We start from the raw sequence: 13,666 nt of genomic DNA, 5'->3' as shown, positions 1-13,666 counted from the left end.
AATCCTTAAAAATCATATGCACGAGAGATCTCCATTGTTGACATTAACCCATAAATTCTTGTAAACCATCAAAGACGACGAAGAAGAAGAATTATCTGACCAGAAGAGCAGTACCCAAGTTGTCATTAGAGATGAAATCACTTATAAGAAGTTTCTTATCAAGGGCCCAATAGTAAGCTCTCTATTTAACAATATTTGGATGTTTGACTTTCCCAATGGCCCGAACCTCAGTCGCAAACTCCTTATACCTCTGGTCACCACCCTCACCCAATCTCCTCACCGCCACTGGAATCCCATTTCCGAGCACCACCTTATTATACACAATCCCCAAACTACTCTTCCCCAACACGTCAATGCCACATAATTTTAAATAAAAGCACTCACCCGAAACCCATAAATCCTCCTCCACCGTCTGCATTTCGCTGCCTAGCTCCACCGTTCGGTGCCGTCGTCGCCCCTCTCTACCACTCAGTCCATCGCTGGCGACTGCAATTCCTCCATAGCCATCTCCATAGCTGGTATTTCTCTCTCTAAAAACGGTTCCCTCCCTCTTAAAATCTCTCACCCGAAACCCATTTTCCTCCATTGTCTCCACCACTCAATCTCGTATTCATCTCCATAGCTGACTGTTTTCCTCCTCAAAAACTCAAAACCATTTCCATAGTCGAGTCTAACCTATCTAAAATAGCTATTCTTAGGAGCGCCGGTGAGCAAGCCCCTGAGAAGACAATGAACGGTGGCTCTGAAGGGTCTTCCGAATGAAACCCACCATCTCTGCCTAGCACGAGGAATAAGAGAGCCCGTCCGAGGAAGAATAACCATGATCCTCCTGAGATTTTACATCGTTCAACCAAGGGGAAGAATAACCATGCCATGGCCGGTCGTGGCAAAGAAAAGAAACGATAGGGAGAAGCAGAGAGGTCGGGGAGAAAGAAGAAAGAAAATTAAAAAAAAAATCTATTTTATTTTAATTATAAAATTATATAATTTCAAAATTTCGAATCATTTTTTAAATTTTAAATATTTTTTATTTAAAATTATGTGGCATTGACGTGGCAATAACACCTCAGCTTTGTCAGACCATGTCAATGCCACATAAGCACTGTAAACGGTGTTAATGGGTGGGTAGTGACGGAGAGATTGAGTGAGTTTGGGTATATTCACCGCGAAAAATAAAGATTGGATGTAAAAGTGGAACAACGTGAAAACAGTGGGTATTTTCGCCGGTAAAAACCTTTTGTATTTATTATGATTGTTACAAATAGGAAAATATCCCATTCATTTTGGGATATTAGGTCTGGTTCCATGTTTTATGAATGAGGGTCATAACTTTTGTAAAAGATGAGACTTTTTTGGCAGATCAAAGCATTGCTAATTTGTATTGCAAAAACTAAACAATAAAAAGACTCGTGTACGTGTACATAGGCTAGTGTTAACCGAGATTTTCGGCAACTATATTAATGAATACTATTTGCTAGTGATAATAATGAAAATGGGAAATTGACACGAGGTTTTTACGTGGTTGGGGCGTTAACTAGCCTTAGTCCACGAGTCCATATATTAGAGCAAGAAGAAGCTTTTACAATGGAGTTTTCTGGCTATATCTGGACAGAGTCTCTGCCCTTTTCTTTTTTCTCCTTCTTTTCCTGTTGTCCTCAGCTCATATTTATAAGCTGAGGGGGTCATCGGGTCTGGGCTGCATCCGACCCAGGCCCATCAGAGGAAAGTGTAGAGGGGTCCTTTCTAGTGAAGGCCCAATACAAAAAGATATACAATGCTCATAATACAAACCAACTAAGGCCCAATTAGTTGACCTGAGACACCAGCCTTCGCCCGACAAAACGACACTTGGGTTCTGATCACTTCGAGTCACGAGGCTGATTCAGGAGACAAGACTGGTCAGGGTACTTGGCTGCGCAGTCCTGACACATCAGTGGACAATCCCAATGCTGCCTTTTCTGCAGGCGAAAAGTGGGGGGACAATGCCCACGCGAACTGAGGCGGTCTCAGGATCCTGGGCGCCCGGCCCTTCAACTGGGGAGGAGGCGATCCAGGTCCGTTTACCTTCGGCCTGCTACATTTACCTCGGGCCCGGATCATTCCAGGCTCCGGGACGGGGACGCGTAAGCCGCGACGCCCCGGGCGCCCCGGACATCCTCGGGACATTCCAAGCTGAAGATGAACCCGGAGGGACATCCCGGACCCTTCCAAACGGGCCCAATCTGGAGTTTCTGGGCCAAGCCCGAATGCCGAGTCGGTCCACTGACCGCGGCCCAATGCGAAGGCCCAAAGCCTTTCCAAGAAATGGGGATAACAGCTAGCTTTTTGGGCCAAACCACGTAAACATTTGATGTTCTTGAGTACTTGGAACCATAAATACAAAATTCCAATTATTTTCTATATAAAATTGGTTGTCAACTCATGAAAAACTATTGGATTTTATTAAAAATAAATAAAATTCAGACTAAGTAAAAATTTCAATTTAAGTCAACAAACAAAAAAAACATAAAAATTTACTCATAACTATTTAATTAATAATTTTATATCTTTTAAATTTACACCCATAAATGTAATACTTATCCATGGTTACACTCTTGATTCTTGAACAAATCTAGGCCAAAATGGTGCTTCTTTTGTGGGCCAAGAACAAGAAATAGTCTCCTCTATAGTTTAAAAGGTGAAACTTTGCATTTGAAACTAGTGGTGGAGTACGATAGAGAGTTCTTCTACGGTCTAAAAATAGTCAATAGAAAGACGTTCGCAAGAGAAGAAAACTGTTCAATGCGGGGTATTTTTGTCCTTAAAAACGTTAGAATCATAATTTTCTTTTTCTTTTTTCTAGAGACAATTTCATTATTGTCTTTGTTCATTTTCAGTCATCAATAATAATGTTAGTTTCATTCGAATCTTGTGTTTGACGATCTTCAACGACCAACACTTAATTATAATTTTTTAAACATTTATATGTAAGTATTTTTTTTTAAAATAATGATTTATGTAAATTTTCTTTTATTGAATAAAACACATTTTCCAAACAAGCTCACTAAGCATATTTTGTCTAATTTGTTCCTATTATTTAGTTGGTTCGTAGACTTAATGTGCAACCATTGTCGACCTTTTTTATACTTTATAATAGGGCTAATTATTCAATCTAATACAAGCTTTTTACACCTAACTAATCTAATGCCAATCTAATCTCATTAGATGTTAAATATTGAAGATTATCATCCAATCTAATCCAATGTATCTTCAACATTCAATCCAAACTAATCTTATTTTAGTAATTGGATTGGTTCAGTTATTTTAATCTATTTTTAATATTTAACCTAATTTTTAACATCAATGAAAAAAATAAAAAAGCATACAAATCATACAAGAAACTAAACATTACCATTAAGTAGTAATACACCAAGTTATCAACATTACAACATAGATATAACAACGATACAAATAGATTTTAAATTTTGAATTAAATACTTTTGGTATACCTACAAATTATAATTGAGATAGTGAAGAGATAAAAAAAATGAACAAGATGAGTTGAGGAGACGTCATTTTATTATGTTTGAGTTAAATTAAAACCTCACTAGTTATATATATATGGAAGACTATTCTATGGTTACTATCCATAAATGTGTGCTAACAATTATGATAATGTAATAACATAGTGACTTGGTATAGCAAGTCACCAACTGGTAAATATTTTTTTTCTACATTAATTTCAAATTTTAATATATAATGCTTAAATAAGATTATTTTTAATTCTTTAATTTAATAAATATGTGACGGTCATGTAATTAGGTAGACTTTCCAAAAATTTAAAAAATCAAAATTTATTTTTAGAAATATTAATTAACTATAAATATAGACTATTAATCTTAATCTAATAGTTAATATTAAAGTAATCAACCATTAAAAGTGCCTCATATATATATAACAAAATTAGATTCATACATATAACATAATAATAAGGATATTTATAGCAAAAGTATTTAAGTTGTACTACAAGTTTCACTTAAATACCTAATTTTTTATATTTTTTACAGCAAAAATATTATGATTGGTTAAAATACAAAACCCAAAGTAGTATTGTACAAGTCACTGTAATAGTCTTAACAATTTCATATAATGGTAATGTGAAATTTGTCTTTTTATCTTAGGCATTTACAAATTGTAACTTTGGATCTAAAGTGATATAATAAGGTAACTAAGGATGTCTAAAAAGTTTGGGAGTATTTGGAGGTGTCTAAGACACATTTTAGAGACTTTGAGCTGTCATTCAGGTAATGCATCGATCGCCTAAACATGAAATGCTCCAATGCCTAAAACAGGCAACACATCGCCTACTAGGTGGCAGCGCATTACCTGGGACGTCCGTAAAAATACATTTTTTTTTGCTCCAAAATTCAATTTAAAGTGCTTTGATCTTATTGCTCTAACCTATTTAAGGGGTCATTTAGAATTGTTAAGGACTGATCACACTTTCAATTCTCTCTCTAACTCTCAAAGATCATAAGTTTTCTCTAAGAATTTTAAAAAAAAAAAAAATATTTTCTTTTAAACTTCAATACTTGTCCAATCCCAATTCCCTTCCCTATTAGAGATAGCCTCAAGCATCCATGAATGACTAGGAAATATAAAATTTGGACAATGATACATCTCATGTATAAGTCTTGGTTTTGGTTCTCCAACAACAAAGAAAATTCAGTGGTGTTCCATCTAGGGTTTGAAGTTTTCAAGAAGATCAAGGTTTTTGTTCTACAACTAGGGTTTGCACTTCTCTTCTCTTGTCTTTTATTGGACTCTGTCAAGCGAAATTTCGCGTAGATTGTTTATTATATTGGTGGTGTAATCTCACTCTCTTCCAGGAAAAGTACCTAGGATCAACTTTCAGCTGCATCATAGCTACTTGCCATTCACTGTCATTAGACGCTATGACATATCAGTTTAAAGAGATATTTGCGGTGAAAATACTTAAATTATGATAAAAGTTGTACTTAAGTAACCCAATTTTTTTTTCTTTTTTGTTTTTATTTAACGACAAAAGTACCTAAATCAACATTTAGCTGCAGTCGTAGGTACTTATCGTTAGATGCTGACGTAGTAGCGTATGATTAGCTCAAATAATTAAATTATACTTATTATTTAAAAAATCAATTAAAAATTAAAAACACTATTTAAAATCAAATTTAAGAAATTAAAAAAATGTGAAAAATCCAAAAGTTTTTTGTAAAATCAACTCATGCACAAATCTACTCAAAAAACAAAGGCAAGAACAAGAAAAAAAAACTATTGATAGATTGATTTTATTTTTATCCTAAGATGTTTGAAAACAAATAAAAAGAATAAAAAAAAAACAAGAACACCTAGGTCTGATCTCGAACTTCCCTTGCTTTAAATATTGACGCACGCTGGTGTTAAAGACCCATCCTAGTCGCCTCCAACCAAATTAATTTTTAAATTGAATTTTAAATATTTTCAAAGTTAGAAATAATTTTTAATTAATAAATAAAATGTTTTTAAAAAAATTTCTTTTTTGCAAATTTTGGATTTTTTGTATATTTAATTTTGATTTTTCTATTAAAAAAATTATTTCCAAAAGATTTTTTAAATTGATTTTTTTATGAATAATTATAATTTAATTATTTGGAGCAATATCAGCATATGTACCTACAATTGCAACTAAATGTTGGTGTTAGGTGTAAAAAGAAAAAACTTGAATATTTAATGCAACTTTTAGCACAATTTAGGTAATTTCACCCTAAATATCCATTTAAACTAATATGTCACATTAGTGTTTAACGACAAAACTAACATCAGATACCTACAGTGCAACTAAAAGTTCATCGTAGGTACTTTTTCACTTAAAAAAAAAAACTTTGGGTATTGAAATGCAATTTGCAATACAATTTAATTACTGTCGCAAATATCTCTACCTAACATAATTTAACTGATTCAAATCATCAACACTAATAGAAACTTAAGTGATAGCCAATAGAAACTCACCAAAATAAATATATTTATAACTTATATAATATATAAATTTTTTTTTTGAAGGGTTAGATAAAAGGTCAATGTTATGTCACACTTATTCATTTTATTTTAATTTTGGTAAAATAATAATGATGAAAAATATTATTGGATAATTTATTATAAGTTTTGTATGCTAAAATTTCACACATTTTAGTGGTATTTATTTATTGGTTCAGACAAAATTATTGAATAATTTATCATAAATTTTGTACACTGAAATTTCTCACATTTTAGTCGTATTTATTGGTTCTCTGTATCGTTAAGTTTTGGTTATTATTTTATTTACTTCCCTTATTTCTTTGATAAAACAAAGTGATAATAAATTGTCTAGCATGCTGGGAAAGGGGCTGTACAACTGAAAGTTGAAAAGCTCAGCATGGTCACTTACCAAGGATATGTCCATAGCTCAGCATGGTCAGTATGTTAGGCTACACTCAAGCTTTAAACTAATTTTTTTTTGGCGAAGTCTTTGCTTAAAAGGAACTATTAAGAGGGATAAAATAATCACTGAACTAAATTTCACTGTTAAAAGTTGAAATTTAATTAAAGATATCTTACAAACAAAAGGGATTATAGATTTCCTTCACAAAATATTCAGATTTGCTCATCATACACCAACCTCCATAACTCCTACGAGTCAAGTGTGACAGCAGGATAATCTTGATAGCCTGTGATGCCTGTTATCCTTATCCGGGTAATTGGCTGCATTATGGAATCAAATCCAAATCAAGGCATCAAAACAAGAGCTAGACAATAAGCAAGGAGAGAAAAAGTAACAGCATAAATGTTGAAAAATAAAAAATAAAAATTGGTTCTTATGAAGCTTTTAGTTTCCTTCTGTGAGTTATATAAGTATGAAAGAAGAGAATAAGGATGCAGAAGACTTTGAAGATTGTTATCGAGCAACTTAAGCAAGAAAGCAGAGTTACCAGAAATGAAATTTGTTATTTAACTCTTAAGCAATAACAGGATTACTGTTATCAGAAAAACAGTTTGACCTTTAGCAGGTTTACTGGCCAGCAGATTTTAGTGAGTTATAAACCAAGTAGATGCAGTGATTATGGAGTTGTACGATACCTGGCGGTGGCCAATATTTCTCCTGTAGTTTTTCTTCTTCTTGTACTTGAAGACAATCACTTTGCGATCTAATGCCTATATGAAACAGAATAGATTACAGAGAGATCAAAGAATAAAGAGCAACTTGCTATCTAGACAGTTAAACATGCTCATTTGTTACAGGACTGGAACGGAAAGGGATATCTTAAGGAAGAAAATTACCTGTTCTTCAACTACCGCATGCACAGCAGCATTTGTCACCACTGGCTTGCCAATGTAGGTACTTGTTTTTGTTCCCACTAGCAGAACCTTCTTAAGAACAATCTGCAAAAGATCCAAAATCAGAAACATTAATGCCTAATAAGGATTTTTTTTAATTGGAAATTTCAGAAACTCCAACAGAATCAATCTTAAGTCAACCTATAACATGTCAAACAAGGTATAAAGAATTACCAACGTTTTAGGAACATAAGTGGAAAATAATTACAAATAGAAATAATTAGTAGACCTGAAAAAATCATAAATAGGGACCAACTACCAATTACTAAATACTAGGGAGAGGTATTCAGCAAAACAAAATACACACACTAGGGAGATGAGAATAGTTTCTTAAAATCAAAACATAGCAGTTCTCCAAACAGCTTACTTTGTCACTCTCCACAGACCATGCACAAAGACTTCAAAACTATCAACAGATTGGGAGATAAGGAGTTCCAGCAGTTAGAACCGAAAATCTCAGAACCCCAAGATACACATAAGTGCAGCAACAAATTATTCAGATCCTATATGTATATGGAACGCTAGTTTCTAGGCCTGTGCACTTTTCAATTTATTAACAGTCAGAGAGGAGAAACAAAAAGCTTTCGTGGAGCATACGTCTCTGGCAGGATATATGTGTTCAAAACCCATTAAGAAAACATGGCTTCTCATATAAAATATTTTTAGGAGCCTTCATCAATGTAAAACTTCCTGCTTTCCAAACTCAAAGAAAAAAGCAACACAACAAATTTATCATTTCAGTTCCATGTTTCAGTCATGGTACTATACAGCTTCCAGCACAAAATACTCATTAATTGATGTCAAACAAGAGTCAAAAGGTCTTCATTATATAACTCGATACCCTTCCAACAATATTTAAACCAACAAATTGGTAAAAAGTGAATCCAAGATCCTGCACAGTCTTAGAAAGCCCACAAAGCAACCTCAAAATAATCCCTATCCAACAAAATTCTCCAGAAACTAGACCACAATATCACTGGGAGATTATAGTTGACTTGATTCAACCCAGTGAACCTACAAAGAACTAATCTACAAGACCCATAAATTTGAATCAAGTATAGTGGAGTTTGTGATTTATTAGCAAAATTTTCGGCATGAAAATTGTTAAAAATGGAGGATCTATTTATAATTATCACTACATACTATTTTTTAGGGTCTGCAATTCCTTACCTACAGAGATATTTAGAGGGATGACTTTTGCCATATGACATTAAGAACAATTTTTTATTTCCAAAATAAACTCCATGATTACTTCAAGACCATCCTTTAAGCCATCGTAAAACTAAGGAAGTTATTTAGTTAATTTCACTTTCTCACATTGTCAGTTTGGAGAATTCCTCATCTTGGGAGACCATTGAATTCTCAAGCCTTGGAATCCACTCATAGCACATTGGTTTTGTTGAGGTGTTAAAGTACAATGATTTGACAACATGACTGTTAAACCTACGAGACAAATAGTTACAAAGCTCAAAAAACAAGAGAAATGCCATACCTTATCATCGACATTGGCACCTTTAAGTCTTTGAGTTTTGATCCACCGTCCGGGAAATACAATGTATTGGCGCGAACCTATCTAAACAAAGTTCAAAACCCAAACTCATATCAAAATAAAAAATTTAGTCCAAACACCCATGAAAACAAAACTGAAAAAAAATTCATCTGGATGAGCTCAAAAAATCATTCAAAGAAACACATACCATAACCACAGCGAAGATTTCCTCACGCTTGGGAGCTGGCTCCTCCGAAGCAGCGACTTGTGGTTCCTCTGAGGAGACCTCGACGATTTTGGCGTCTTCAGGGTTGGGCGCGTCGAGCTCGGTGGCCTCTAGAACCGGCGCTTCAGACTGGGAGGCTTTGGGAGGAAGTGGGGAGTGGATGCGGTGAGAGGGAGTAGCGGAAGAGAGAGAGAGGTTTGGGGAAGAAAGAGAGAGAAATGTGAGGTTGGGATTGGAGAGGGGAAGGTGGTGGGTACGCCATTTGTGTGAGATTTTGCATTGAGCAGTGAGAGAAGAACACAAGGAGAGAGTTGTTGCAGAGGCCATTGTTTGAATGAAATTGAAGAAATGGAAGATGTTTTTCTTTCTTTCTTTCACACTCAGAGGAGAAGGCAAGGCCAAGGCAGCTCTCTCTCGCTCTAAAGCTCTCCCTTCCTTAATCCTTCTCTTCTCTTTCCCTTACCTCTAAACTTATCCTATACTCAAAATTACATATATACCCCCCTTATGTTTATCTTGTTTCGGAATTTTACTATTAACATCTGTACCCCCCCCCCCCCCCACCCCCAAAAAAAAAAAAAAAAAATTACTATTAACATCCCATGTTGTAAAACTAATATGTGGAAAAATATCTGTCAAACTAATTTAAATAATGCTTTTCAAAAAAAAAAAAGAAACAAATTTAAATAAAATTATCTCAAAATTGATCAATTAGTGAAAAAATTTCTTCAACTCAAATAATTCTAATTACACACTCAACATTAATGTTATGTTAGTTATAATTGTTTATATATTTTGAAGTTAAACCAATAAGATAAGTTGAATTATAACTAAGCTTAATCTTAGAACTTTATAAATATTAGTTGAAATATTTGTATTGAGGACTTTGCTTTTAGGTGGATTCTTGATGGTTTGTGAAATTGTTAAAAGTTTTTGTTAACTTGGGTGTGTTTAGACTAGGTCTAATTAATTATTATGAGTAATGATATCTGCACTAAAATTATGCATAAAAATATTATATTAACTGATGTGATATTTTTTTTAAACAATCACATTTATTTTAGACGTGACTTATTATTTTAAAAAACAATATCACATTATTTGGTGTAATGTTTTGGTGTACAATTTTAGTGAACATCTCATTATTCTAACTCTTATACATGTAGAAAATGAATATCAAATATCATTTTATTCGAAATTAATGTCTCGTGAACGACAAGTCTTGTGTGAATGAAAAATTAACATCAGATGTTGGTCTGCTAGAAACGACAAGTCTAATGCTGTAAAATGTCACCACACATTGATTTAAGAAGAAGCCCTTTGTGGTTCCTCACTTATTGATTATTTTTCTTTGTTAAAAAATTAATTTTTATTATAAGAATACTATTTTTGTTATGGCAAAAATTAATTAATAGTTATTTATAGAATTTTTTGTTTATAAAATTCTAAAATATGTTAATTAATATTATTAAGTTATATTTTTTTAATATAAAATAAAATAAATATGTATTTTATAATAATTTTGACAATATTATTTTTAAATATTAAATTTTAATTTAAACTTGCTTTAGCTAATTTAGTTGTATATTAAGTTTCATTAATAAATTTACATATAAAAACATTCCAACACGAGTGGTTGATCCCCTATGGACCGACGTCTTGTGTTATTAAAACGATACCGATTTGGCCTCGTTTCAGTAATTTAAAATAATAATAATAACAGTGTCAATTTTATTTTTTACTGAAATGACACCAGAACGATGTCGTTTCACTAATGTAATACATTGATTCCATGGAGACTTCTTCGCCACATGGCTGGTGATAAGCCTCTTTTTTTTCTTTCTCGAATCCATTATTTCATTGTTTTAAATCTTTTGCCATTGTTATTTTTGAGTTTAAAGCCCTGGTTTTTTTTTTCTTGGCCCATTTGGAAGTTTTTAAGTGCCATTGTCCTCCATTTGTTGTGGTTAACTTGATTTATTTTTTTCAATAAATATATGGGTTTTACACAATTCCCTTAGTTTTTGCTAAAATTTATTATTATTCTTTTGTTTAATGTAGTCAAACTGTGATAAAGAGAACATTCATTGTGAGAAAGATATTTAAAGCAAAGAAGATTGTATTTATTGTTATACAGATAAGTTTTCTTGAATTTATATTAAATTGTTTATATTTATGATTAATTATGTTAAGTAGTAAGTTTATTTAATTAAGATAATAATTTAATTTTTTTCTATTTTAAAATAATTGAAATAAATAAATGAACATTTGGGAAAAACGAAAATTTATGGAATGGAATTGATTCACTACTACAAAAATAGGTTTTCCCGACAGATTTTAATTGTCGTTATTGAGCAACAACGACAGTGAACTAACTGTCGTATATGCCTATGCCGGTGTAGGGGTAGCTACGTCGACAGTTAAACACTGTCGATGTTGCGGGCAATGCCGATAGTTATTAGGTATCGCCGTTGTTAGCAACGCCGATAGTTATTAGGTGTCGTCGTTGCTGGCAACGCCGACAGTTATTAGGTGTCGTGATTGACTCTCTATGGTGATAGTTTTTAACTGTCGCAAAGTTTCCACACCTGAGGACATTGCAAATATGTTGTCAATGCCCCCTGGTTTCAAAATCAACGCAACAATTGTAGTAAAAGAATGCATATAAAAAATTAAATTAACATTGGTAACATTAAATTTATATTTGATTAGTTCTAACACTTTCTAATAAAAGAAATACATAGTTCTAAAAAGTTTGTCATAAAATGGATATCTAGCTGTGTATCCTAATTTCAGCACGGGTCTTTCACTCAGATCGTGTACAGCTGGCAAATAAATGCATGGAAGAAATAGCCAAGGAGTCCATGTATTTTCCATATAGACAGCACGCTTTTCATGATGGTTGTACGAGCTAGGGATGCATAAATTGATAAGTGTGAGCTTATAATATGTATAAGGCACGACCTCCTTAGTATGAGCTCGACAGTATATCCAGCTTGGGGTAATTTGAAGATAAGGCGTATCCGCGGATCCCCGAAGACCCGGATACTGTTTACGATTGTTTATGGGCAACCTGTGATATTTAATGTCCCAGATATTATGAGACTATTTATTTCATGATCAGATCATATCCTAGTATAAATGAGAATATTTCATATTAAATGTAATAAATGTGTAAATCCGTGATTGACTCACACGGTTATCCAAACATGTCCAAGGAATTTCTCTATAAATACTGAGAATATTGGACAGGAAAAGGGAGATTATTCTGTAATACCAAAATTCTGTCAAAATAGAGAGAGAAAATCAATAATAATATAGACTCGTGGAATAGGTGGATTTTAACCACTGAACCACGTAAAAAGACCAGTGTTCTTGAGAGTTATTTTCTTACTTCGGTTTATCATCAAGCACTAATTCAACCTTGTTATTTTCTTAATTCACTGTTGGCGAAAAACCGCGTCAACAGTTTGGTGCTTTCATTGAGAGGAAAATTAGTGCTTTCATCAAAATCTCAATCAAATCTCATCATGGTGGTCACTCGCTCGATGCACAATAATGAGATGGAACAGCCTGGTGGGCAGGGGGCCCACCATACTGCTGTTTCAAATGAGCATGGCCCTGAAGTTCAGCAACGACCGGGAAAGAAATTGGTGGGCCACGACAATACTGGGAGTTCGGCGTCATTGCCGCCGAATCCAAACCCAGACTACTTAACTGTAGTTGAATTGGAAAGCATGCAATTAAGGAGCCATCTTGCTAAGGCAAACAGACAAATCGAGGAGGTTTTGGCTCGGTTACCCCCTCTTGCAACCGACGTTAATGTCGGAAAGAGGCAAAGTGGCTCTCATAAGTCCCACAGGAATAACCGATCCAAACCAAGTCGGTCAGTCAGAACTGCCACCCCAAGTTTTGTGTCCACAGCGCGAGATCGCCAAAATGCTCAGCCTAGTGGCCCTCCGAGTGGTCATCGGCAAGTCAGTCGATCGGTTAGAACCGTAACCCTAAGTTCAGTACCACCATTGCACGTGCCTGGGAATACCCATGGCAACCCACGAGGAGGAGCCGGAGCAGGCTCACAGAGACAAAATGTTCTGACCAACCCTCCTGCGTCACAATCGAATCGCCAGACATAAAGAGCTAGAAATGGTGGAGCGGAGCGACCGCAGGCTAATTTATTTCGCCCCAATGGGACAAGAATTGCCTTGCCAGTCAGGCATCCCCCATCACCCATAAGACATCTGACACCGCCTCGTTCTGCACTGGACATTCTTGCTTATGGGGACAGCAGGAGAAATCCTCCTCCGTCTGCCCCTACTTATGTCCCACGGACACGTGTCAATAATCCAGATCCTCAGCCTCAACCGCGAGAAGTGAGCTTCGCTAATGGAAGTTATTGGATGGAAAGCCATCAAAGTGGCAGGTCCGGAGGCGATCTGAGAAATCACCTGAGTTCAGCTCAGAGTCCTCGATTCGATCCATAGCCTGATCTGTGAGATCGACTAAAATCATAGAGAAGAAATTCAGCCCAAAATGAAGGAGTTAGTTACATTCGTAAAGGGGGAGGTCCTTCCGAAGTACGT

The 13,666-nt window shown here is 34.6% G+C and overlaps 1 protein-coding gene across 1 annotated transcript; it reads right to left on the bottom strand.

Annotated features, from left to right (window-relative positions):
* Nucleotides 1-6,501: 6,501 nt before the first annotated feature.
* Nucleotides 6,502-9,536, bottom strand: LOC133807348 (large ribosomal subunit protein bL21c). Its single transcript, XM_062245611.1, has 5 exons — nucleotides 9,066-9,536; nucleotides 8,861-8,941; nucleotides 7,312-7,413; nucleotides 7,111-7,185; nucleotides 6,502-6,735 (listed from the first exon to the last, which is right to left on the bottom strand). The coding sequence occupies exons 1-5, from the start codon at nucleotides 9,408-9,410 to the stop codon at nucleotides 6,664-6,666; spliced, it is 675 nt and encodes a 224-aa protein (XP_062101595.1). The 5' UTR covers nucleotides 9,411-9,536; the 3' UTR covers nucleotides 6,502-6,663.
* Between the last annotated feature and the right edge of the window lie 4,130 nt (nucleotides 9,537-13,666).

Source organism: Humulus lupulus, chromosome X, assembly GCF_963169125.1.
Source record: "Humulus lupulus chromosome X, drHumLupu1.1, whole genome shotgun sequence".
Classification (NCBI taxonomy): Eukaryota; Viridiplantae; Streptophyta; class Magnoliopsida; order Rosales; family Cannabaceae; genus Humulus; species Humulus lupulus.
Note: the sequence above shows the minus strand (reverse complement) of the source record. Positions and strands in the feature narration are given on the sequence as shown.

What these genes read in the sequence shown, in the direction of transcription:
- LOC133807348 (XM_062245611.1), bottom strand. Translation starts at nt 9,410, where the DNA reads ATGGCCTCTGCAACAACTCTCTCCTTGTGTTCTTCTCTCACTGCTCAA. An exon ending in GTGCCAATGTCGATGATAAG is followed by an intron (nt 7,414 to 8,860) that starts GTATGGCATTTC and finishes GATCTTTTGCAG; the next exon opens with ATTGTTCTTAAGAAGGTTCT. An exon ending in ATGCGGTAGTTGAAGAACAG is followed by an intron (nt 7,186 to 7,311) that starts GTAATTTTCTTC and finishes TGTTTCATATAG; the next exon opens with GCATTAGATCGCAAAGTGAT.